General features: G+C 41.2%; 1 protein-coding gene across 1 annotated transcript in view; it reads left to right on the top strand.

The window, feature by feature from the left end:
• The window catches only part of SPG11 (SPG11 vesicle trafficking associated, spatacsin), an 82,119-nt gene that overhangs the window by 23,024 nt on the left and 32,289 nt on the right, over window positions 1-26,806 (top strand). The window contains exons 5-20 of the mRNA XM_045286459.1: window positions 1,153-1,285; window positions 3,385-3,540; window positions 3,899-4,089; window positions 5,102-5,278; window positions 6,543-6,614; window positions 6,889-7,016; window positions 7,742-7,914; window positions 8,658-8,871; window positions 12,640-12,843; window positions 15,513-15,619; window positions 18,639-18,784; window positions 20,147-20,308; window positions 21,216-21,282; window positions 24,726-24,891; window positions 25,549-25,754; window positions 26,001-26,109. Of these exons, the coding sequence (XP_045142394.1) occupies window positions 1,153-1,285; window positions 3,385-3,540; window positions 3,899-4,089; window positions 5,102-5,278; window positions 6,543-6,614; window positions 6,889-7,016; window positions 7,742-7,914; window positions 8,658-8,871; window positions 12,640-12,843; window positions 15,513-15,619; window positions 18,639-18,784; window positions 20,147-20,308; window positions 21,216-21,282; window positions 24,726-24,891; window positions 25,549-25,754; window positions 26,001-26,109 (2,411 nt within the window). The remainder of the gene's footprint in view (window positions 1-1,152; window positions 1,286-3,384; window positions 3,541-3,898; window positions 4,090-5,101; window positions 5,279-6,542; window positions 6,615-6,888; window positions 7,017-7,741; window positions 7,915-8,657; window positions 8,872-12,639; window positions 12,844-15,512; window positions 15,620-18,638; window positions 18,785-20,146; window positions 20,309-21,215; window positions 21,283-24,725; window positions 24,892-25,548; window positions 25,755-26,000; window positions 26,110-26,806) is intronic.

Raw genomic sequence — 26,806 nt, 5'->3', positions numbered from 1 at the left:
GTACCCCTGCTCTTCTAATCTAGCTGTCAAAGGGACATAAAAAAACATGAATTTATATAGCATTTTGCAATTTACAAATGCTCTTTTATACACATTACCTATTTTTGTCCTAAAGCATCCCATGAGATGTGTTGGGTAGTTTTTAATTCCTTTTCACGATGAAGAAACGTAGGTTCAACACAGTTAAATGACTGGCCCACAGCCATGCTGACAAAATCAGAGCTGGAATCAGAGCCACATGATACATTTTCTGAGAAGCTGGACTCTTAGAATGTGTTATCAGATTGAAAGAGGCCTCCTTAACAACCTGCAAATAGCACAACCCTGCTGACTGAAAGGGAAGAGGGCTTGAAGCCCTTACTGAAAGACTACAGCTGCCTTGAGTGTGGGTTACATCGCGACAAAGAAAACGAGGGTCCTCACGATTGGACCAGTAAGCAGCATCGTGATCAATGGAGGAAATTTGAAGTTGTCAAGGGTTCCATTTTACTGGATCTGCAATCAGCACTCATAAATTCAGCAGTCCAGAAGTCAAATGATGCATTGTTTGGGGCAAACCATTGAAGTGGTTCATAGTCCTTTGGCAAAATTCCATTCCCTCTAAGTCATCAGAGATTTTCACGTGTCTCCAGGTAGCTTTAGGCTGGCACTTCTCTGGATTTCCTCCCAGTTGTCCTCTAGGACTGTAATCCTTTTCTTGTCCAACCCACTACCTTCAAGTCAGTTCTGACTCATAGAGACCCTATATATTTAAACCCATCATTTTAGGTATTTTGTATAAAAAAGTCCCTCAAGATGCCTAGGCAAGACTTAGAGTTGGGGTTTTTGTTTTCTCAAATTCTATCTTGCTGCTAACATTTTAATGCACACAGACTAAACTGTAAGAATGATCCCCAAGTACCTACCCTTGAGAGAGGGTAGAATTCTGAAACTGGACGAGGTTTGTGGCCTTGCAGCGGAGACTGTTGTAGGACAGTGAGAAGGACTTGCGCCCATCACTTCAGTAGTCCCTGTTGGGTTCCAGCTCCTTGTGGACAATAAAAACACTGGTGTGTTTCCTGCCATTGCAGCTCATTAAGTTCTAACCAAAAAACTGCATTTTGATTTATTCCCCTTTTCTGTCATGTTACCTCCCACCCCCATCCCTTTTAGGCTGGGATAGAAAATCGTCAGCTGGACACAGTAGATTTCTTTCTGAAGAGCAAAGAAAATCTTTTAACTCCATCCTCAAATTCTTCTGTGCTCGGTCAATATGATCACTTTCCATCTGATTTATACTTAAGAAGTAAGTAGACTAACGGCTTCTACATTTGTACTTTTTTTTTCAATCACTTTCATTTTTTTTGGATGACTTACATATTTACTTGCCAAAATTCTGTCAAGTGATTTTATGTATTTGTGGAAACTTGAGAAAGTTGTGAGAATTTATAAATGTTCTTATTCTACATGAGATATTTATTGTTCATATCCTGTACTGTACTGTGCATTTTCAGTATGTAAGGTATTAGCATTGGTAATACTGACACTCTAGAAACTGTCTGATATGTGTACGAACTGACAGCTGGCTGAGCTGTGTCTTGGGACTTGTTAGACAAATTTTAGCCTGAATGTTCTGCTTACCAAAGCTTCTTTTCAAGATTTTGGCTTTTCTTTGTAATAAACAGGAAACCTAGCTTTTATTCGTGAGATTTAGGGAGGTAGAGCCATAAAGTGTGTTTTCTTCTGGACATAGAGTTTTATCACCTGCTCTCTCTTGAAAGCATATAGATTACTACTGGTTGATACACTTTTTATGGGGGCATTTCATCAGTCAAATGACTGTTAGACTCTTATATTGGTCCCGCTCATTCCTGTCGTCATCAATATGCTAAAGAAGGGGCATGGGTTAGGTGGGCTGCTAGCCAAGAGGTAAGTGGCCAAACTGCTCTGCAGGAGAAAGATGGCGTGGTTTGTGCTGGGAAAGATTCAGTCTTAGAAACTCTCTGAATCAGTTTTACTCTCTCCTGCAGGGTCCCTACAAATTGGAATTGACTCTATGACAGTAGATACCAATGTGCTATTAATGGTGTGTGTGTAGAAAATGACAACTTACTTTTTTCCCTTTGACTTCTGTCTTAGTTTTCATTATGAGTCTGAAATTGGAAGGTTTTCAGTTTTGAATGTCCTCGTGCTTTGGTGAAAAGTTTGGGCTGCTTCTTTTGGATTGCCTTTTTGTTTTAATGCTCAGATTTTATTTTTAATGTGCTTGATCTTAGAGGAAAAGGTTGGGTCTGCAGAGGTGAGCAGTTCGTTGCATGGCCACAATCCACTACTGCTGGTGGTCAGCCACTTCTTTTCACTCCACTCCTGGCTGCACTGGTCTGCCCTGCAGGGTAGGGTGTTGAGGCTGGAAAGAAGCAGGAGACTAGGTACCTCAGCTGCTTCCCTGTTCTTCTCACTCACACAGACCCTGCTCTGGAAGTAAAGCCAGTGCAGAGATTTAAGAGCCCAGACTTCAGGCCTTCCCTTGAGTGTTTGAAAGGAGGGTTTGAGCATCAGACAAACTAAGTTAAATTTTTGCTCTGCCACTTACCTTCCAAATTAGCTTGGATGAGTTACTTAACCTCTCTGAACTTCAATATCCTCTCCTATATAAAGGATATGACACCTCTCTCTTAGGTTATTGTAAGAAATAAATGTGATGACATTTATAAACCCTAAGTACAATACCAGCGGCCCTAGTAGCATAGTGGGTTACACATTGAGCTACTAATTGCAAGGTTGGCAGTTTGAAACCATCAGCTGCTCGAAGGAAGAAAACTGAGACTTTCTACTCCTGTAAAGAGTAATAGTCCCAGAAACCCATAGGGGCAGTTGTACCCTGTCCTATAGGGCCTCTATGAGTTGGACATGACTCAATAGCAGTGAGTTGTTTTGGGTGTTTGTTTGTTTGTTTGTGAAGTATAATACCAGGAGCCCCGGTGGCACTATGGGTTAGGCAGTGGGCTTCTCACCACAAGGCTAGCAGTTCACATCTACTAGCCACTCCTTTCCAAGGGAGAAGGATGAAGCTCTCGGCTCCTGTGGACAAGAGTCAATTCAGGGGCAGTGCCCTTGGTTTGGGGTTTAAGTATAACACTTAAGATATAGCAGGTAAAAAAAAAAAAAAGATATAGCAGGTAGTCAGCAAAATAGTAGTTAATAATCAAAGTACATAGTAAGAAATACTAAATAGAATCATATGAAGTTTGCTGGTATAAGACTATGTAAAAGTTCTGTGAGCTTTTTGTATCAATTCTCCTTAGTTCTTAAAACTTAAAATACTATATTGCAACAAAAATATTTTATATATATATTTATTTATTTATTGAGAGTAACCCAGTATGTATTTTTTTTCTTTCCCAGATGTAGAAGAACTAACACCAGCATTGGATTTACTTTGCTCAGCAATTAGAGAAAGTGATTCTGAGACTCAAAGCAAACACTTTTCAGAACAATTGCTTAATCTTACACTGACCTTCCTTAACAAACAAATAAAAGAGCTTTTTGTTCACACTGAAGGTAAGAATAGCAGCTAGAGGGAGAAAATGGTATCTTTCCTAGAGCAGGACAGAGGTATTCATGGTCCTGTTGTGGGAGCGAGTACAAGCCAGTGGAGGCCATTGCCAAAGTGGGGCAAAAGCCAGTGTGCAGTTGAGCAAGCGAGAGTGGGACAGTTGGGGGAAAGCTCCAGCACTGATCATAACGAAGAGAATGGAACAAAGGTCTTAAAACAGACAGAGTTGCAAACAGGAAAAAGTCAAACACTTATTGTTTGAAATTTGAAAACAGAGTTGAAGTTTTGACATTTTCCAGAACTCTTTGTAACAGTGCAAGAAATTCTCTGTTTCTCTGAAATGGCCCATGGCATTCTCCACAGAGCTAGATGAACCTCTGCAGAAAGGAGTGCACATTTTGACCAGCTACATTAATGAGCTTCGAACCTTCCTGATAAAGTTTCCTTGGAAGCAAACAAAAGCTTTGAATGGATGTGGGGTGGATGGATGTGGTGTAAATGAAAATGTCCCCAAAGTAGAGGAGAGCAACATATGGGAGAAACTCAGCTTTAAGGTAAATTTGAGTAATACTATTTCTTTGGTTTGCCAGATTCAGTGGATTTTAAGAAACTGGACTTTTTAGGATCCGTAATTGTTCTGAATGTTTGGCTAAGGTTTTATAGATTTTGGCATCTGCACACGTCTGTTTTACATCTACAAGTGCTTTTTATGTAATTAAGAACACAAATAGAGTCCCTATTCATGTCAGATCTGTCGTGTAACCCTGATGACAAATACCCCACCTGACACCATGTGGACACATGGTGTCCCTTACTGATACTTCCTTACTAGTTGGGGTCTGATTTCTGCATACATAAATTATTTTAGGAAACTTTTTGATGTCTTGACATTACTGCTTGAAAGTATGCTTGAGTTGAGCCCTATGTCAGTTGCGAGTTAAGACACCCTACCCATTAAATCAGCTTATGTTTCTAAACTCATCTCTTTCTCTTTTTTTTCATGGAGGAGGGTAGTGCAGTCAGAATGTGCTGCCCCCTATGACTAGGGACTGGAAGAACCTCTCCACCTGCATGGAGGGTGTTGACCTTGGAAAGACAGAAGCCATAATAGCTTAGCTGAGCTGATCAAAAAAGTACCTCTGCTTTTCTGTCCAGCCTTTTCTTGTCCTCTCTCTAGTTTTTTATTTTCTTTTAATGTTGATCAATTTTGAGTTCCCTGAAGATGTGATGCTATGTCTTACCTTTGTGCCCCTGCATATAATATTTACTCTTTTTCCAGAGCACCTGCTCTTCCCTTCCTCTTTTCTCTCTCTCCCCCAGGACCCTCCTCCCTAACATCCCAGGAACAGATTTATTACAGCCCTACAGCATATTGTGCTGTCTTCTACTACACAGTGAGCACCTGGGTTTAGTTAACTTCATATCCCCTGTGTCTCATCCAAAATCTAATAGTAGATTTAATTAAATGAAATGTTGCTATCTTCATGATCAAATGAACAAAGTTATAGTAAGGAAATTAAAAAGGAACTTTAAAAGAAGGCAAGTCTTTTTCTTCCTTTTTCCTAGGAAGTTATTGCCAATGCCATCTTAAACAACAGAATCCCAGAGGCACAAACCTTCCTCAGGATGAACGGTCATTCTGCTCAAAGACTGGAAGAGCTGATTAAAATTGGCCTAGGTGTGGTCTTTGACAACCTAAGAAAGAACAACATAAAGGAAGCCTCTGAGCTTTTGAGGAATATGGTGAGTGGCATATGCACTGGACATATCCCTTCGAGGTGCTGTGTGCGTCATTAAGGGCAATCTTTAAAGTTGGCATCAAAGTTGATTTGCAGTTATAGTTGTGCCACAGTCTGAGTAATTTGGTAGCCTTTGCCAGGAAACAGTAGGAGTGTTAATAGAGAGAAGCATTCTTTGGTCCTGAGCACTTGCTTGAAGCTGATTTTAAATGCCTTCCCCATTGTCTGCTCTCTGTTAGATTTTGCACTTTGGTTAGAAGGATACAGTGTTTCTCAGCGCAGACTTCAAACCTGTCAAAGCATGTGCTGTCCCCTGGCATGGAGTCGATTCCAACCCAGCCACCATGCAGGACAGAATAGAGCTTTCCTTTGGGGTTCAAAAGCTGCAAATCTGTGTGGGAGTCAAAGAACCTCATCTTTCTCCCTCTGAACAAATGGTGGGTTTGAACTGCAGTTAGCAGCCCAAAGCATAACCCTCTATGTCACGAGGGCTCCTATAAAGTATGTACAGAATGTCATTCATCGGGGGACATTCTTTCATGTTCATGTGACCCCTTACATCTCCACTCTGAGCTTTCTCGTATATTAAGCCTTTTCTGTGCCTTCATGCCCCATGGTTTTAATTCATTTGAGAAGAGGCAGTCATCCAGGTAGAGCTTGTGGACTAAGCTGAGATCTGGCCCAAATCTGCATGGATGGGGTCCTGCGCCCGCAGACTTCTGGTAGGTCAGTGGTTCTCAACCTTCCTAATGCTGTGACCCTTTAACACAGTTCCTCATGTTGTGATGACCCCCAACCATAACATTATTTTCATTGCTACTTCATAAGTGTAATTTTGCTACTGTTAAGAATTGGGTGACCCCTGTGAAAGGGTCATTTGACCCCCAAAGGGGTCACCACCCACAGGTTGAAAACTGCTGCTCTAGGTGTACCGGAATGGAACTGTACAAGGGTTTAGGTCACCTTTGTTTTCACACAAATCTTCGCAGCAGGTTCCTGTGATTTGGGTCCTCTGGTAAGTTGCCATTTACCTTAAATTATGCTGTATTCACTCTTGGGCAAAAGGCTCAAGGAGCTTAGGGATGGGCAGTAAATACTTGTTAAGAGTAGGCGACTGAATGTCTGCAAGAGCAGAAAAGCTCTGGAATTGTAACAAGATGCGGATACCTCTCATAGAGTACTTCCATATCCAACATCGCTATTCAAAATGTCCCATTACAAAATGTATGATTTTGTTTGTTTGTTTCTTGTTTTCTGTTTATTTTTAGGGTTTTGATGTAAAAGACCAGTTGCTCAAGATATGTTTCTATACAGCTGATAAAAGTATACGGGACTTTTTGGTAGGTATAGGTGAGACCAGGTTGCTTTTCTGTAATAGAGAAATTTGATGACACTTCAAGCGAAATAATTTTCATATTATATAACTGGCACTAACTAAGTAGAAGTGGTTTTAAATTATTACTTTAGATTTGTGACCAACTAAAATTTGTGTGTGCTATATATGTTTACTCATAAATTTAAATACAGCCCTTATATTTGATGTCTAGAGATTTGATTCACTTATGTGCTAGATGTTTTTGAGGTCCCCGCTTTAATGATTTTTTTTAATTCAAGGTTGAAATTTTAAAAGAGAAAAATTGTTTTTCTGAAAATGAAAAAAGAACAATAGATTTTGTGCATCAAGTTGAGAAGTTGTACTCGGGACAGTCCCAAGAAAAAACGCAAATCCAGCCCTTTCCCAGGTAGTCAGTCCCATTAACCCTTTTGTGATATTCTAGGAAACGCATTCTAGTTAAAGTCTCGTTTATAATTGTTGGTGAACATGGATTTTAGTTTTTATTGGGGGCTCTTACATCTCCCATCACAATCCATACATTCATCCATTGTGTCAAGCACATTTGTACATATGCTGCCATCAGCATTTTAAAAGCATTTTCTTTCTACTTGAGCCCTTGATATCAGCTCCTCATTTTTCCCGTTCCTTCCCCCACCAACCCTCCCTCACGAACCCTTGATAAGTTATAGATTATTATTTTCATATGTTACATCATCCTCTGTTGCCCTTCACCCACTTTTCTGTTGTTCGTTCCACTGGGAGGGGGTTATAGGTATATCAATGTGATCGATTCCCCTTTTCTCCCCCACTTTCCCCTTATCCTCCTGGTATCTCTATTCTCCTTGTTGGCCCTGTGGGGTTTCTCTGTCCTGAGTTCCCCGTGTTGCGGGTTCGTCTCTGTAGCAGTCTGGACAACATGGGTTTTTTATGTGGAACTCAGTTTACATTTCCCGTGAAGATAAATCTTGCATCTAAATATGTTATCAAACAGAAGGGACTTGGAATTTTCTGTTTTAATATTTTCATAATCAAATATAATTTTAAGATATTAAATACAAAATTAGGAATATGCCCCACAAAGGAGTAGAAGTTCCTAAACTCATAAGAAAGAAATTTATATCATTGTTTTAGGTACTGGATAAAAGAACGAGATTTTTCCAAGCACAAATCTGTTTTGGACTCGGTCCTGAAATGCAATAAAGATGAATGTAACAAACAGGACCTTCGAATGGTGTTAAATTGGGCTCAGTGGTGGGATCAACAAACACAAGAATCCATCCTTCTTCCCAGGATAAGTACAGAAGGCAAGTCAACTGGAATTTGAACATGCTGAATGTAATTAAGTATTGATATTTGAATATGTTTGGCGGGCCTCCAGCTCAGAGTTCCTTTTTTGAGGGAAAATGTATTTCCTTGCTTTAAAATACAAGTCATTGCCTTAAGACCACTTTCATGTGTATTAAGATTGTGAAGGATTTATCGTGCGATAGTGAAGGAGAAAAGGCATGGGTTCAGTTGGCCAAGCAGTGAATGGAAATTTTAAGGCTAAGTTTCATCCCAGTCTCAAAGCAGCATTCTTTGTTTTTCCAGATGGTCTTTGCATTTCTTACAGTGTGTGTATTGGGGTGGGGGTGGGGGGGTGTCTCAATCACATGAGGGCTCGGGAATAGCTAGCAGTGGTACATCCGGCATTCACAGAACGTTAGACTCCTGTTTATATGGGGTCCAAAGTTTTTAAAATTTCTACTAAGGTGGGGCAAAGGAATTCAGAGGACTGAAAAGATAAATGAAACACACAGCTTCTTCCCTGGTTTCCTTCTGACTGCTATAGTAACAAGAAGCAAAGTGTCGCTTTTCCATTGGCTTCATTTCTATAACATAAACAAGGCAAAGGAGGAAAACGCTCAAAGAAGATGAGGCCTTGAATAATCATATGTAAATATTTATGTCTGGATTCTTGTATTTACTCAGTAGTTAACTCCATATTGAGCTACATGTCAATAATCATAATCACTACTAGTTTAAGATGTGTTTGTTCTTCATGTAGATTACAAATCTTACTCTCCGGAAGCCCTCTGGAGACACCTCACAGCTCATCACGATTGGTTAAACATTAGCTTATGGATCAGAGAATTGCAGAGCCAGGACAGCGGGGCTTCGCTACAGCAGAACAAATGGCCTCCTCTGACTGTTGATGTTATTGATCAGAACACCTGCTGCAACAACTACATGAGGAATGAAATTTTAGATAAGTTGGCCAGGTATTGTAAATGTTACAGTAATCATCACTGGGCAGAATTTAAAAAGATAAAACAATAAAAAATAGTGATGTAATCTTTCCTTTGAAATGCCATCAATCCAGTGAACATTATTTCATGTCATTTTAAATTGAAGGGCTCTGTCGTAGGCTGAGGTATTGAAATCATTTGCATTAAACATCATCTAGTTGTGAGTGGGCTCTCTTATTTGTGGGTTCTTCCCAAACCTTTGAAGTGCTCTGATGTAGAAATGCTAATCTGTGAGTAAGACTACAAGAGCTACGACGCGGACACCTTCGTATCCTGTGGCCATCTCCCCCTCTTTGCAGTATCTTCGTTGTACCTATGCTTGCGGTTTTGAAATTCAAACCAGCAACCAGTTGTCATTGAGTCGATTCTGATTCCTGGTGACTGTGTGAGAGAGAACTGTGCTCCACAGGGGTTGAATGTTCAAAAGTAGATCATTAGGCCTTTCTTTCTCAAGGCCTGTAAGTGGACAGGAGGAACCTCTAGCCTTTCAGTTAGCAACTAAAATGTGTTAACTGTTTGCACTGCTCTTGAAATAAAGAGTATTTTAAGCTTTTGTTTTATTCCTGTTAGGTTAAACCATGGGAAGTGGTTGTTTGTTTAGGTCAAAATGTGAATCAACCTAATCTGTCTTCCTAAACTATTAATAACAGAAGATTGAAGCACTCAGCTTCCACCCAACAGGTTGGAGGTTAGACTCTACCCATCCGTTTGTTGAAAGAAAGGTGTGGTGATAGGTTTCCAAAAATCAGCCTAGGAAAAGGAGAGCCACCAGAGGAGCACAATTCCTCTGATCCCTTAGGGCTACCGCGTGTCTAAGTCTGCTTCGTGGGAGCTGGTGTTGCAGCAATTGAAATTCTATTAGGAAAGCACGTATGGTACTTGTTAAGTTGTTAAATTTCTTTCCCTTGCCTTAATTTTCTCCTTCTGCTTATTGGTGAAGTATAGCTGCATGAGAGAGAAGTTAAAGCTTCAACTGCACCAGTTCGGTACAGACCTGAATCCTTTAATCTTTATTGCCACTGCTCTTTCCATTGCACTAAATGCTCGTATTGTGTACTAAAGATAACAATTTATAATATGATTGCAATTTATTTTGGCTTGTTTAAAAGTTGATAAATGGCTTAGCATAAATAATGAAATCTACTTAAATTAAGAGATTAAAGGAAGGAAACCATACTATCCTGATAGATGTAGTAAAAAGTATTGGATAAAATTCAAGTCCACATTTTATCATTTTAACGAAGTAAGACTAGATGGAAGAAACACCTTTAACTTGAAGTCAAACCAAAACCAAACTCACTGCCGCTGGGCCAATTCAACTCACAGACAGTTGAACTCGGACAGAGTAGAACTGCCCCTCTGGGTTTCTGAGGCTGTACATCTTGTCAGGAGCAGACAGCCTCATCTTTCTTCCATGGAATGGCTGGTGGGTTTGAACTGCTGACCTCTCTGTTAGTAGCCCAACGATGCCACCAGGGTTCCTTTTAATTTGCAAAGGGTTATTAAAAAAAAACACCAAAAAACCTTCCAGCCAACATCCTACTTATTGAAACATCACAAGCTGTCTCTTTGAGAATTAGAAGGGGATAAGAATACATTCCATAAAGAGTTACTGTGGGTCTTTGGTTACAGTGGCAAGCTCAGTAAAAATTCCATCAAGTTCTTTGTGGATTTTGACAGGCTGTTTCTAAAGATTGATATGCAAATGTAAAGGACCAGGGTCTGAGAAAGAACTTACCTACCAGATATCAAAATTTATTCTAAAGTTAGATTAAGTAATGCCGTGGGCTCTCGGTAGAGATACAGACAGACAGACAGACCAGGAGAGCAGAGTAGTGAACACAGTAACAGACCTCTACATGTGTGTCACTTTATGTGTGATAAAGGCGACACTGCAAAAGTAGGGAAGGAAGGTCTTTTCAGTAGATGAGGCCCTAATAAAATACCTAATGAGGTAGAAAGTGAAATTGGACCTCCTATTCTAAATCATGTCAACATGCTCAGCATATCTCAAGCTGAACGAACTAAAAAAAAAAAAAAATTCAAGCTTCAAGTGCATTCCCTAGAAGGATTCTAATGGTCAGAATGCTGACTGATTCAGAGCGTGTGGAAGGAATATAGGGAATACCCAAAGTCACTGTACCAGAAAGAATTGGCCGACCTTCAACCATTTCAAGAGGAGACTTATGACAGGAGGAGGAAACAGATACAGATGAGAGGACCCTTTGTGCAGGGCGTCAGCTAACATAGGATAACACAGTAGAACCAAACCTTTTCTCTGCCTAAAGCCATTTGGATATTTATAACATCATTCACAGGTCAGGTCGGTCAAACTTAGAATTACTCCACTCTAGTAGAAGGACTGGACCTGCACCTCTGTGGTGAGGTTTGAGATGTTAGCTGGTGTTGATGATTTCACAGGCCTTGCACAGAGACCAGATGTTCCCCATCTGTAGCAGAGAGCCCCTTTGGTGCCTAACAGGAGCTTCTGGTACCGTAGCTTCCTGGTGCATTGCATACAGGTGGGCCAGCCAGGACAGGACAGGGTGGTGCAGAGTAGAGCTTTTACACGGAGAGCAACGATCTCTTGCACAAATAGGTAGTTCATGAGAAAAGACAGAAAGGGCCAATAAGCATATGAAATTGTTATTCCTCATTAATAATCATTAAAATGCAAATTAGTTCTACTGAAAATGTAGGCACAGCCAAAAGTAGAGTGGGTAAATGTAGTTTATCACCTGATGAAATACTAAGTAATAAAAAAAAAAAAAGAAATACTAAGTAATAATGCAAAGAAGCACCCAGTCGCCACAAGTATGGCAAGGTGAATGAATTAGTACAATGTTGAGAAGAAACAGGCAAAAAATGTATATATAAAGTTCAAAAGAGGCAAAACCAAACATAGATTGTTTGGGGTTATATACATGGGTTATTAAGCTGAAGAGAAGTACGAATGGTTATCACAAAAGACCAGTTGCACCTGAGGGAAGTGAAGGACATGTGGTAGGGTGGGCGACACTCAAAACAACCAAACCAAGTACCGTCAGTTCCACCCCGATGCAGGCCCTGCCAGACAGAGTGGAGGATGTGCAGGGCGTAAGTCATCCTTCCTCAGAGCGGCTGATGGGTTTGAACTGCTAGCCTTTCATTACCGGCCTGGTGGCACCTCATGGGACACACAGAGGGGACTCTGGTTCTGTTTTTTAATCTGGCTGGCAGTCAAATGCTATTTCTTGAAACTCTACATCTTACATAGTTTCTATTCTTTTTTAATGGATATGATTTATTTAAGCAGTAAAATGAAACTAATTTATAAAATGTTATTTAAATGTCAATGTTATTCGTTTTTAGTAGGCGTAGACAAATTAATATGCTTTAGTTTCTTCATGATTTTGTTAGGATATTTTAGTGGATTTCTTAGTGTTCAGAGCATCTAGCTTAAGAACTTTTGCCATACTGAGTTGTACAGTGCCAGTCAAAACCAAATACAGACAACTTATATTGAAGACAGCTAAGACCCCCGCTACTGTTGTTAAACGTTCCCAGGGCTCAGAAACCTTTATTGGGAACTAGAATGTGTGCCTCAGAGGATATTTATCGAGTGAGAACTGGCAACCTTAATTTGTAAAGACTTGATTTTGAGTGGTTGATGAGTGGTTGAGATGTGCACAATGGAGGTGATTTGGTCTGCTCTGTGCCGGACAACTTTTTCACCTGCCATTCCTCAAACCTGCCCAACAGGAGCGGAATTTTCCTTGTATCTGAGCTAGAAGACTTTGACCTCTTCCTTTTAAGACTGAGCCGCATTGGGGGAGTGCTGCAAGATACTCTCCCTGTTCAAAACTACAGGACCAAAGAAGGTTGGGATTTCCATTCTCACTTGATTCTCTATTGTCTGGAGCACAGCCTGCAGCATCTTCTGTATGTCTACCTTGACTTCTACAGGTAAGTACTCAGAGCAAGTTCTCACCTTTCCTCTTTCAGCACTAGTAGAGTAAGCATGCATATGAGGAATGCTGACCCTTTTGAAGTAGTCTCCCCCATCCCCACACTTAGTCTATCTTCTAGTTCAAAGCTATTTAACACATGCTTTTCAGTTATATAACTTCTGTAATATATTACTCTGTAACCTTTTAAATATCTAGAGAACAGAAGAGCATGAAAGGTGTGCTTTGAAAGTTTTAAAGATAGGAAAATTCTGAAAATTTGCTTGGAGTTCTTTGATACTTTGGTTGTAAGGAGAATGCTAAACTCCCGTGATTTCACAGCCACCCTGCAAATTGTTTTAGATGTAGTACAACATGTATATATTAGAAGTTCCCAGACTTACTTGGCTGACTGCCCCTTTTCAGGAAAAAATTACTGTGCCTCCCGGCAATTAAAAACTTCTGTACTATAGCTCATCATCCAGGATAAAGTGTAGCGGTCTATTTTTGCAGCCCCTTTGAGCCATTCCAGTGCTGCCTCACTTTTGGAAACACTGAGATAGGTAGATATTTATATGTTTATATCGATAAAATCACTCGCTGCGTTCAGGCCATTCTGACTTACAGCAGCCCACTGTATCTGTCTAATAGGAACCTGCAGAACCCTGTCTGAGACCAATGTTAACTGCTGCTAGGTCAGCAAAAATAACACTAATAATACTAATGGATACTAATGGTAGGCTCTAATAGGTAGGGCTTACATGTTCCTGACACTGGGCTAAGAGCTTTATAAGCTTTATCTTCTTTACTATTCACAAAAGCTTACAGGGTGGCTACTCCCTTTTCTTTTTTTTCTTTTTTTTTTAACATTTTATTAGGGGCTCATACAACTGTTATCCCAATCCATACACACATCAATTGTGTAAAGCGCATTTGTACATCGTTTCTCAAAACATTTTCTCTCCATTTAAACCCCCGACATTAGGTCCTCATTTTTCCCCTCCCTCCCCACTCCCCACTCCCGCATGAGCCCTTGATAGTTTACAAATGGGTATTTTGTCATATCTTGCCCTGTCCGACTTCTCCCTTCATCCACTTTTCGGTTGTCCGTCCCCCAGGGAGGAGGCCACACACAGTTCCATGCAATTGGTTCCCTCTTTCCTACCCACTCTTCCTCCACCCTCCCTGTTTTGCCACTCACACCACCGGTCCTATAGGGCTCATCCATCCTGGATTCCCTGTATTTTCAGTTCCTATCTGTACCAGTGTACCTCCTCTGGTCTAGCCAGTCTTGCAAGATAGAATTCGAGTCATGGTAGTGGGAGCGGGGAGGAAACCTTTAGGAACTAGAGGAAGGTTGTATTTCTCATCATTGTTACATCGCACCCTGACTGGCTCATCTCCTCCCCGAGACCCCTCTGCAAGGGGATCTCCAGTGCTACTCCCTTTTCTGTTTCACAGTTGAGCACACTAGGATTTCAGTCGAGACCTAGTTCAGTCGAGTCTCGCTCATTATTTGCAGTGGTTAAGTTCTAGGAAGTTGCCATAAACACGAGGTAGCAAATGCTGAACCTGTGCTCAGTGGAGAAACATAGGGTTTAGTCTCCTATAATCCTTGGGATGAATTTTTATCATCTGACCAGTATAGGCCTATGATGTATGTGTGTTTCTATTTAAAACACTGCATTTAATGTACGTAGTTGATTCTCCGCTTGAACTCACAGCCAACAGTGACTGAAGGAAGAAAAAGCAAATCTGACAACATCGTTGCTCAGTAAAGCACTTCACTCAGCGTCGAGGGGCCATTTCAAACCGTGAAATTGCTAACAAAAAGCTCAAAAATGCAAACGTCTGGCACAGACTGCAAAAAGAACACTATCACATAGGAAAGCAAAAACCAGGGGGCAGAGCTTCGCTTGTTCGACCTCCGCTGGGAACGTGCATGTCAGTGATTGAAATTTTTCACCGCTTTGTTCATATCCACTGATGACTGTGATCCCACCAGGAGCATTGATTTTGGAATTACAAGCAGTGTTCGTGTTAGTTGGCAGACTCACATCAGAACCTGCTTCAGGCACCGAGCTCGTGTCAGCCAGACGTACTTCTGTTTCATTCCAAAGCCCGTATTCACTCACGAACAGAGAACATTGAAACTTTTATTTTGTTTGACAAAGACTAGAAGTTGGAAGTGAAACTATTTCTGGTTCAGGTGACTGAGGCTTACTTTCTTAGACATAGAATGCTCTCCCCAAAGCTACTTGATAATAGAACATATTTAAAGGCCATGTTGTTAAGCCATGTTTGATCCTTAACGCCTCAGTTGTAAAGTTTGTTTTGTTTTGTTTTTCAACCTCTTAGTTTGAAAATGTGACAGAGTGTTTTTGTAAAAATTGGTAAGATATGAAGTATGTTCATTCATCTTTCACAGAGTTGGTAAGATTTCATCATAGTTTTAGAAGAATAAGCATCTTGGCAGCAAGTACATTTTAAGTAATATTATCTCTATCTTTAAAAATTTCTCTTATTTCCAGATCACCAGGGATATATAAAACACAAGAATAGGAATATTTTGTCATCCATGTACATTTTAATTCTAAGGCTCCATTTTTCTAGTTAATAGCTGAGCAAATACAGTCATAACTCTCTTATTCTATATGGTAATCACCTGATGTTTTGTTTCATATACAGACTTAGTCCTTCAAATTGTCCCTTTTTGGAAAAAAAAGAATTACATGAAGCTCACCCCTGGTTTGAATTTTTAGTTCAGTGCCGACAAGTGCCCAGCAATTTAACAGGTATGGATGTACTGTATCACCCTCCAGGTTAACTGATGTGTATAATGGAATTGAAATAAATGACTTGGCTTTAGTGAAATATTTTATTATAATCTAGGCTTACATTATTTAAGATGCATTGTCCTCTTCCCAACCAAGAAAATGGAGACATGGAGAGATTGAGTGGTTGTGGCTCCTCCCTACACCACAGCCTCATGCTCTATGCTCTGGGGACTTTTCCTTTTTCACCAGTTTCTCACAGTGGACTGTCAGCTCTTTGGTAGATTGAAACCTTATGAAGAAAGAGCTGTCTTTCTTCCAGGTGTCTGCTCTTGAGTCTGGAATAAGGAGCGCCAGGTGGAGTGGGGTGGGGGGTAGGGGGTTGGGTGGGAATCTACTCTGTGTGTGTGTGTGTGTGTGAGAGAGAGAGAGAGAGAGAAAGAGAGAGAGATTATTTGGCATAGGTAATGTATGGCATCTAATTACAGTTTTAATTTGCATTTGTTCTGGTTGTGTGTTGTTAAGTGATTCTAACCCATGACAACCCTATAAGACAGAGCAGAACTGCCTCCTCAGGTTTTTCTAGGCTGTAATAGGTATGGAAGCAGATCCTTTTTATGTGCCAGACACCTACCTCTATTACCTCCCTTGTAAATGGATTATTTCCTTTGTCTATTCACCAGCAGAAGTCTGCATGAGGCGCTGATTTGTATGAGTTATTTGTTGAGGGTACTAATTTGTAGGTTGTGTTTGTTGTTATTTTCATGAGTTCATTGGTAGCTTTCCATTTTCTTGGTTTTAATAAAACTGTCCTTTCGTATAGCCAATATTTCTTTCCCTTCATGACCTTTCCCCCTTATTTTTAAAATTAGAAAGTTCTACTTTCTTTGGATAGAGTTAAAATTTGTCCTGCTCTGGACTTTGGTCCTCTACTTAAGTCTTCCCTCAGCACAAGAACACTTTGGTCTAATAACCTGGAACTTTGTGATACTCACCTTCCCGACATGATCGCTGAAGACAAAATGGGTGCATAAGCAAATGTGATGAAGAAGGCTGATGATGCCTGGCCATTAAAAGCTATAATGTTTGGGGTCTTAAAGGCTTGAAGTTAAACAAGCGGCCATCTAACAGGAAAAACAACAGAGTCCACTTGGAAGAAGCACACCAGCCTGTGTGATCATGAGTTGTCAACAGAATCAGGTATCAGAAGATCAGAAACAATCATATTATTGTGAAGCAGAGGGGTGAGAGTGGAGACCCAACACCCATCTGCTGATAATCGGAAACTCCCTTACAGAAGGGATACACAGAAGGAATGACTCATCCAGGGTGCATCAACGAAACACAGCATTCCTCTAGTTCTTTAATGCTTCCTCCCCCCACTATCATGGCCCCAGTTCAACCCCACAAATCCTGCTAGACCTGCATATGTACACTGGTACAGATAAGAGCTTTTGACACATGGAATCCAGGATAGATAAACTCCTCAGAAACAGTAATGGGAGTAACGATTTCATGTGGGTGTGGGAAGGGAGGAGGGGGGAAGGGGGAACTGATAGCAATGATGGAATTATAACCCACCTCGAGGGGGATGAGTAACAGAACTGTGGGTGAAGGGATACATCAGACAGTGTAAGATATGAAAAAATAATATATAATTCAGTAAAGGTTCATGAGGGTGGTAGGGTGAGAGAGAGGGAATAAAGAGCTGATATCAAGGGGCTCAAGTAGAAAGAGGGAATAAAGAGCTGATATCAAGGGGCTCATGTTTTGAAATGATAAAAAAATTAGGTAGAATTGGGATCATGATTGTCAGGGGCGTGGGGGTGGGGGGTTAGGAAGCATTTAGGAACGGAGAGGAAGGTTGTATTTTTCATCATTGCTGCTCTGCACCCTGACTGGCTCATCTCCTCCTGACGACCCTTCTATAAGGGGATGTCCAGTTGCCTACAGATGGGCTTTGGGTCCCCATACTGCACTCCCCCTCATTCACAATTATATGATTTTTTGTTCTTTGATGCCTGATAACTGATCCCTTCGGCACCTCGTGATCACACAGGCTGGTGTGCTTCTTCCATGTGGGCTTTGTTGCTTCTGAGCTAGATGGCCACTTGTTTACCTTCAAGCTTTTAAGACCCCAGACTCTATATCTTTTGATAGCCGGGCACCATTAGCTTTCTTCACCACATTTGCTTATGCACCCATTTGTCTTCAGTGATCATATAGGGGAGGTGAACACAGAATGATGGGATTTTTTGTTCTTTTTTTTGTTTTTTGATGCCTGATAATTGATCCCTTCGGCACTTCATGATCACACTGGCTGATGTGCTTCTTCCATGTGGGCGTTGTTGCTTCTGAGCTGTATCGCCGCTTGATTGCCTTCAAGTCTTTAAGACCCTAGACGTTATATCTTTTGATAGCCGGGCTCAAATCTGGCTGGTCCAGAGGATGTACACTGGTACAGATAGGAACTGGAAACACAGGGAATCCAGGGTGAATGATCCCTTCAGGACCAGTGCTGAGAGTGGCGATACAGGGAGGGTGGGGTAGAAAGGGGGAACCAATTACAGGGATCTACATATAACCTCCTCCCTGGGGGACGGACAACAGAAAAGTGGGTGAAGGGAGATGTCGGATAGTGTAAGATATGACAAAATAATAATAATTTATAAATTATCAAGGGTTCATAGGGGGAGGGGGGAGGGAAGGGGGAAAATGAGGAGCTGATGCCAAGAGCTGAAGTGGAGAGCAAGTGTTTTGAGAATGATGATGGCAACAAATGTACAAATGTGCTTTACACAATTGATGTATGTATGGATTGTGATGAGTTTTCTGAGCCCCCAATAGAATGATTTTTTAATTTAAAAAAATCATGAAAGCACTATACAAGTTCACTTGATGTAATTGAGTTACGAATTGTTATAATATTTGTAAGAGCCTTCAATAAAATGATCAATAAAAAATTTTGTCTTTTTCAGAATTAATGTAATTCTTAATATTTTTCACTCTTAGAAGACAAACACACTCTTTCATTTTCCAGATCCCAAACTGATCTTCCAGGCTAGTCTTGCAAATGCGCAGATACTGATTCCTAGCAACCCAGCCAGCGTGAGCAGCATGCTGTTGGATGGACACACCCTCTTGGCCCTTGCTACCACGATGTATGCTCCCGGGGGGGTCAGCCAGGTATGACTGCCACTTCCCTCTTAGGGTGCAGAAGGACTAGCTTGAGATTTAGCAGAAATACCTATAGACTTTCTGGAGCTCAGATGACATTAAAATACAGCAACATTCAAGTATTTCATTAGATGAAAGAACTAAAAAATAGTTGAATTTAAAAACTTTTTAATGAGGGGACTAAAATGTTATACTCTTTATTCCCCTTTAATTTTCTAATAATTTAGGTTTGTTTCCAGATGGAATCAGTATCTGTTTGCTTCTGAGAGTAAAGATACTTCAGATGTAGGGTTTGGAAAGTATTCTCTACTATTTGCCCTCTTATAGAAAAAGGGAATTAGTATCTTTGACTGCCCATAGAAACTCTGTTGAGGGGCAGGGAGGAAACTTCAGAATGCTGTAAAACATCTTCAGAAATCATTGTTTTTATTCTTTTTAGTAGAAAATTAATTTTTAAATTAAGAGTATTTCACTCAAAAATTTACACCTGGTGCTCATTCTATATAAAAATATAGATTGAGATTTCTATCAGGAAAATACACAGTTGTAGAAGCGTGTAAATCTAGTTGTTTCAGGTCCATGTGCCGATGTTAAACTGGTGGCCTCTCTTGAGTGGCTTCAGTGGGTGATGAAGCCAGGTCAGCAGAAACAAGCAAACTGCAGGTGCAGAAGAATTCAAGTTCAGCAGGTCAGACTTGTGACTTTGCCTCCCAAAACAGAGGTAACTCCGCCCTATGAAATAGATGTGCCCCAGGCCAATGACATCACTCCAACCAAGCGTGTGGTACCACCCTCAAAAGCAGAAGTGGCACCATGGAATTTGTACAGGCACAATAAGAAATAACTGAGAATTCCCAGTTTTAAATATTCCAGGCTGAGAGGCAGCCAGCTGCACCTACTCCCATGATTTCACCAGAACCAGATTAATCATTAGATTAATCTTTTAGATTTGTGTAGTAAGCTTTAAAATATAAGTTGAATAAATCATTCTGTTTGTAATCACTTGTCAAAAACTAGAGTCACAGAATAACTTGAAAAGACCTAGGAATCATACAGTCTAAGAGCGTTTAAACATTATAGTAGAACCTCTTCAAGTAGTTTCTTTACATACAGTCTGAAGACCACTCACCCAGCTCAATTTTTATAATTTTATATTTGAGGAGTCTGAGGCCTGAGTGAATTTTCTAGGACAAGATGGTCACCGCTAATTTGCTTTAGAACCAGAACTAGAGCGCTTGTTTTTTGACTTCCTGTCGAGTGGTGTTCTCAATAGCATACCCAAGTTCATCTTGTTTTATGAGGTTCCCGTGGAAAAAAAAAACCTTAAATGTTGAGAAGGGAAAAGCATTACGCTGCTGTCTTTTTACATAGGTGGTTCAGAATGAAGAAAACGAGAACTCTTTGAAGAAAGTAGATCCCCAGCTACTGAAGATGGCATTGACTCCTTACCCCAAGCTGAAATCTGCTCTCTTCCCACAGTACTCGCCTCCTCATATCCTGCCACACGATATTACACTCTACCACCTCATTCAGGTACAGAATTTAGGTGGCCTGTGTATCAGTCAGGGTTTATCCTGGATAACAGAAACCACTTCAGATCTTTCAAATGGAGGGAATTTAATTGCTTCCAGAGAGGAATGGAGAAGCCAAGCATGTGTTGGTGAGAAAACCCAAAGATTAGCAAGAAGAAAATGATCAGCACCCCTGAGGCAGGACCCACAGTGCAAGAAGGTGGCATTAATCAGCCGAGACCCTGGGACCATCTTCGGAGACCTACATTTTCAACAGTTGCCTAATGGGACCTGGGACCATATAGGGTGGGGCTAGAAGCTTAGAGAAGGTGCCCCAGAAAAGAGAGTGGTGAAAAATGATCTTGGTTTTTCCTCTCCTCCCACCTTAACATTCCAGTGGTCTCTTGTGAGTAAAACTTTCAGATAGCCCATGGATAAGGGAGTGTGGAGATGGCGTTCCCTGCAAAAAACAGCGGCAGGGTAGGAAGTGGATCTGCGAGCAGACTAGCAGACCTCTCTGCTGCTTCAGAGGATGCCCCAGCTGGAACACGTGCACTCTAACCACTCTCAGTGAATCCAGCCTGGCGCCTGTGGTGTTTTTTAACCGTTTTCAGGGCAAAGACTTCTTTAAAAGTGTGCCAGAAAGGAAGAGTCTTAGTTCCCTTGCTTTCTGATTCTCAACCATTTTAAAAGCCCATTTTATAATTAACATTGCTGTTACCAAGAGTATATTTTGCAGATTGAAGGTGAGCCTTTAAAAGGAACAAAGCCAAATGAATGCAGGAAAGTGGCCGTACATCCCTTTTGTGTTTGTTTTCAGCTGTGTTCAGAGTGTTGATGTCCAGAAAGATTAATCCTTTCATAAAATGTGTTTGTTTTAGAGTCAATTAACTTTTCAGTACAATCAGTTTTACTTTTCCCTTTTTCAGTCCTTGTCGCCCTTTGATCCCAGCAGATTGTTTGGCTGGCAGCCCGCCAACACGCTGGCTATAGGAGGTAAGTCAGTAAAGGTGCTGCTTGTTGGGGATGCGTTTCGGCAGTGGACAGCAAGGGCTCCTTTAGATCATGCCAAGCCAGGATTTTCACTGCTTTCCACCTTAAAAATAAAGGCACCTTTAAGACATTTGGAGAAGATGAAATTGAAATATGGTGTGACTTAATCATTGTCGTGGGTCATTGGTGCTGTCTCCACTGAGAGGTGGCATGCAGACCTACCTGCTTCTGTTTCCTCAGCCCTCAGTCATCTTGTTTGTATTAGAAAGAATATGAGTATAGGTGCTAGGTGATGGCAGTAGACCAACTCTGGCTGTGCCAAGTGACAGCGATGGGCCCTTAGACAGGTGATTGATTCCCTAGACCAGTGGTTCTCAACCTGTGGGTCGCGACACCCTTGGGAGTTGAACGACCCTTTCACAGGGGTCGCCTAAGACCATCAGAAAACACATAAATATCTCACAATATATAATTACATATTGTTTTGTGATTAATCACGATGCTTTAATTATGTTTATTTGTAACAATGAAAATACATCTTGCATATCAGATATTTACATTATGATTCATAACAGTAGCAAAATTACAGTTAGGAAGTAGCAATGAAAATAATGTTATGGTTGGGGGCCACCATAACATGAGGAACTGTATTAAAGGGTCACGGCATTAGGAAGATTGAGAACCACTGTCCTAGACAAAGGTCAGTCCCAAGGCCACTCACACCTGACCAGGAGAATGGAGGGAAGGAGGCATTTGAAAGCTCTCAGGTCCCAGTACAATGGAAGTGCTAGAAGCAGGTGCCTTGCTGTCCTCTGTAGACCAAAGGAATTTTGTTTTTTTTGTCCTCCTTAAACTCTGTTTTGACTGTTTCTCTTACTTTCAGAGTTAGCCTTTAATATTTTACTAGTGACGCCTCTGCCCGTGTTACTATTATTCACAGCTTCAGGTTCCTACTTTGCACAAAGTATGTACCCCACAAGTATGTATCATACATAAAAACGAATTTGCCAATGTGTCAGGTTTCTAAGTTCGAGTTTTGACACATTGAACTTAATAGGCGCCCAGAACTCAGTGCAGTCCCAGGCCAGTAGCAGCTGTGTGGTGACCATTGGTGAGTGAGTGCTGAGCAGAGCATGCTCGCTGCATCTTCAGATGTGTGCATGCTTTCTGTTCTCAGTGAGGTTACTGAGGGTAGAAGGAAGCCCCTCTCCACTGACCCCACCTCCACCCCTAGCCCACACCGTGATCCCCTCTTGAGGACTGAGCCCTCCAGTATGGGCAGTAGGGACACAAAAGCTGAAGGCATGTCTGCTGCCTGGTTTTTAGCGGTTTAAGATGTAGTTAAGGGAATAAATATGAAGTAGATGAAACTATTATTATGAAAACAATATTTATAAACTTTATGAGTTATATTTTATTAGAATGCTTACCTCTTTGTTCATCTGATATTAGCGTTGAAAGGGGATGTAAGGTTTGCCTCTGCAGCAGGCCCCATTAAGGTTCCCTGCTCCTCACTCGGCTCCAGCCTGCATCTTACTGGAGGAAAACTTCAAAATGACTGGTTCAAGCCCTAGGAGAGCAGTCTGTAGCACAAGTTCTGAACAGGTGTTTAATGAACAAATAAACAGTTCACATATATTATTTTATCACATTTTTTTCTCTCATAGGTTAGTAAGTGGTTAAGAGACAGAAATCAGGGTTTGACCAGAATGGCGATTTCACATCCAAATATCTCTGACTTTCAATTTCTCCACAAAATAAAATATGTATGATCTAATACTCTCTTGGGCATATGAGAACTTTAAACTGAGCTACCAGCTGGTCTTGGAAAAGTAGTACCATCATGTAGGTAATAAGTCACTTGTGAATACAGTATCATAAAGTATCATTGGCGAGAGCAAAAGAAAATTGGAGGATATTAATATGGAGCAAATCGTCTGCACTCAATAATAATTAGTATTTGTTGGTACAGCACGTTGGCCTTGGTCAATAGAGGACTCAAGTATGTTGAGAGGATTTCATTGCATCATGTGCTGCAGGAATGATTGACATGCTGCCTTTGTAGCTCATGAGCCATTTATCAGTTTGGAGCTGCAGAGCTGTTGATTATTGTTCTTGTGGGCCTAACAGATCAGCAAAGTTTATCACCTAAACTTTTTAGTAAATTTAATGGAGAAACAAAAGCACACTTTTTTTAATCGTTTTATTAGGGACTCATACAACTCTCATCACAATCCATACATACATCAATTGTGTAAAACACATTTGTACATGCATTGCCCTCATCATTCTCAAAACGTTTCCTCTCCACTTAAGCCTCTGGCATCATGTCCTCATTTTTCCTCTCCCTCCCCCCTCCCTCATGAGCCCTTGATAATTTATGTCATTATTTTGTCATATCTTGCCCTGTCCAACGTCTCCCTTCACCCACTTTTCTGATGTCCGTCCCCCAGGGAGGAGGTCACATGTAGATCCTTGTAATCAGTTCCCCCTTTCCAACCCACTCTCCCTCTACACTCCCAGTATCGCCACTCACACCACTGGTCCTGCAGGGATCATCCACCCTGGATTCCCTGTGTTCCCAGGTCCTATCTGTACCAGTGTATATCCTCTGGTCTAGCCAGACTTGCAAGGTAGAATTCGGATCATGATAGTGGGGGCAGGGAGGAAGCATTTAGGAACTAGAGGAAAGTTGTATTTTTCATCGTTGCTACATCGCTCCCTGATTGGCTTGTCCCCTCCCCGAGACACCACTGTAAGGGGGTCTCCAGTGGCCTACAAATGGGCTTTGGGTCTCCACTCCACACTCCCTCCCTCATTCACTATGGTAAGATTTTTTGTTCTTATACCTGATCCCTTTGACACCCTCATGATCACACAGGCTGGTGTGCTTCTTCCATGTGGGCTCTGTTGCTTCTGAGCTAGATGGCCACTTGTTTACCTTCAAGCCTTTAACACCCCAGATGCTATACCTTTTGATAGCCGAGCACCATCAGCTTTCTTCGCCACATTTGCAAAAGCACAATTTTATGAGTCTTATGCAGCTCCTCAAGTGTACATTAAAAAGAAAAATAGAATGCAAACTACTTTTATATAATGAAGCAAAACCGAAATGATGACATTGGGGTGGGTTCAAGGAGCACGTACGGCACAGCGGTGAGTGCTTGAACTACTGCTGGGGAGACAGGTGTGGCAGTCGGCGCCTGTAAAGATGACGGTTCTGGGTGCGTTTCTGCTCTGTCCCCTGGGTTTCTGTGAGCTGGAATCAACTCAACAGCAATGGTTTGGGTTTGGGTGTGCTAGACTCAAAGTAATCTGGGGTGGTGCAGAATGATTATAACAACTGCCGTCTCTTTGCCATCCAGGAGTTAAGCTTCTTATGCGAACATCTGAAATTAATTGTGATGAGATGCAACATATTAATGCTACTGTATTCCCTCCACCAGATGTATCAAGTGATCTCCCACATTTCTCTAGACCTGACCTCGTTAATAAATATGCTGTAGTGGAGCGTCTGAATTTTGCTTATTACCTACATAATGGACGACCATCATTTGCATTTGGTACATTTCTAGTCCAGGAATTAATCAAGAGCAAAACTCCCAAGCAGTTGTGAGTATTTAGACCATAATTTATATTCTAAAAAGGCATGTTTTACATATATTTGGATAAAATACTTCAAGAAATCATGGAAACATCCTACAGTTAGTTAACAGTGATTACATTTGGATAGTGAGTGTGCATGCTTTTCTGAGCGTCCTAGGAAGGGTGGTGGGTTTTGTCTTAAAGCCTTTTCTGCACCACTTGAAATGATCAGGTGGTTCTTTTCTTCATTCTGTTAATGTGGTATGTGACAGTGACTCATGGTAACCACCCTCTCGTTCCTGGAATAATCCCATTTCTCTGGTGTGTGTGTGTGTGTGTGTGTGTGTCTTGAACCTTTTCAGAGGAGCCATACTAGCACAGCGAGTTAAGCACTGGGCTGTTAACTGCAATGTTGGTGGTTTAAACTCACTCACTACTCCTTGGGAGAAAGCTGAGGCTGCCTGCTTCCACAGAGGGAGTTCTACTCTATCCTATAGGAGGATATGGACTTCTTCTATAAGTCGGAATGGACCAGGTGGCAATGCGTTGGTTCGAGGCTTTTGGTTAACCCTTTTAAATCCACAGTTCCTCCACTACGGCCTACTCTTAAGTTCACTTGATTTTTTTATAGTTAACCATTTTGATTATTGATAATGATACTGATTCCTTTTTTTACCCCCTCAGGATTCAGCAGGTAGGCCATGAAGCCTATGTTTTAGGGCTCTCCTCCTTCCACATACCTTCAATAGGAGCTGCCTGTGTTTGTTTCTTAGAATTGCTTGGCCTTGACAGCCTCAAGCTCCGAGTTGATATGAAAGTGGCCAATGTGATTTTGAGCTACAAGTGTAGAAATGAAGATGCTCAGTACAACCTCATCAGAGAGTCTCTAGGTATGGCACCTGCTCTTCATTGCTTCACTGTTTGGTGTAGAGAGCTGGGAAGAATAGTTCTAAGACACTGGATTGTGAGGCCATTGGGAAAGAGACAATTATCTTCCTGTTACTTCTTTTCTTAGGAAGTGTTCTTTATCGCACTTTGTTGGGTCCTTTAACTGGCTCGGGTGTACTAGTCAAGCAGAAACACAAAGTTCCTAACCTTTTCTCTTGACCAAATGTTGTTGTTCTTATTTTTTGCAGCTGAAAAACTATCCAAACTGGTTGATGGTGAAAAGGCAGCCACAGAAGAATTGCTTCTTCTTGTTGAAGAAGGTACATGGAACAGTATCCAGCAACAGGAAATGACGAGGTGTGTGAGGTGCAAGGCAACGAGCCTGATTGGCCATCCATGTTTGCCTGGACCTTTCCGCCGCTCCGTTGTTTGCACCAGTTTCCCCAGGGCGCGGCTTCCCATTTATGTAGTCTATAACGGCTAATTAGTAAAAGGATGACGATTCCAATTGCATCTTCATATCTTTGTAAAGAAGTTGATGAGGGCAGCAAACGTTCAAATGTACTTGACACTATGGATGGATGTATGGATTGTGATGAGAGCTGTACGATAAAATGATTTTTTATCTTTTTTCTTTTTTTCTTTTTTTTAGAGAGTGAGTGAGTCAGTGGATGAGAGTGAGTGAGAGAGTGAGTGAGTGAGGGAGTGAATGAGTGAATGAATGAGAGAGTAAGTGCGAGAGTGAATGAGAGAGAGTGAATGAGTGAGTGAGTGAGAGTGAGTCAGTGAATGAGAGTGAGTGAATTAGAGTGAGAGAGTGAGTCAGTGAGTGAGAGAGTGAGAATGAGAATTAGAGAGTGAGTGAGTGAGAGAGTGCGTGAATGAATGAGAGAGTGAGTGAGAGAGTGAGTGAGTGAAAGAATTAGAGAGTGAGTGAATTAGAGAGTGAGTGAGTGAGTGAGAGTGAGTCAGTGAATGAAAGTGAGTGAGTGAGTGAATGAGTCAGTGAGTGAGAGTGAGTCAGTGAATGAGAGTGAGTGAATTAGAGAGTGAG

This window comes from Echinops telfairi, unplaced genomic scaffold (genome assembly GCF_000313985.2).
Source record: "Echinops telfairi isolate 266 unplaced genomic scaffold, ASM31398v2 ScPeMD7_8;HRSCAF=38, whole genome shotgun sequence".
NCBI classification, from domain to species: domain Eukaryota; kingdom Metazoa; phylum Chordata; class Mammalia; order Afrosoricida; family Tenrecidae; genus Echinops; species Echinops telfairi.
Note: the sequence above shows the minus strand (reverse complement) of the source record. Positions and strands in the feature narration are given on the sequence as shown.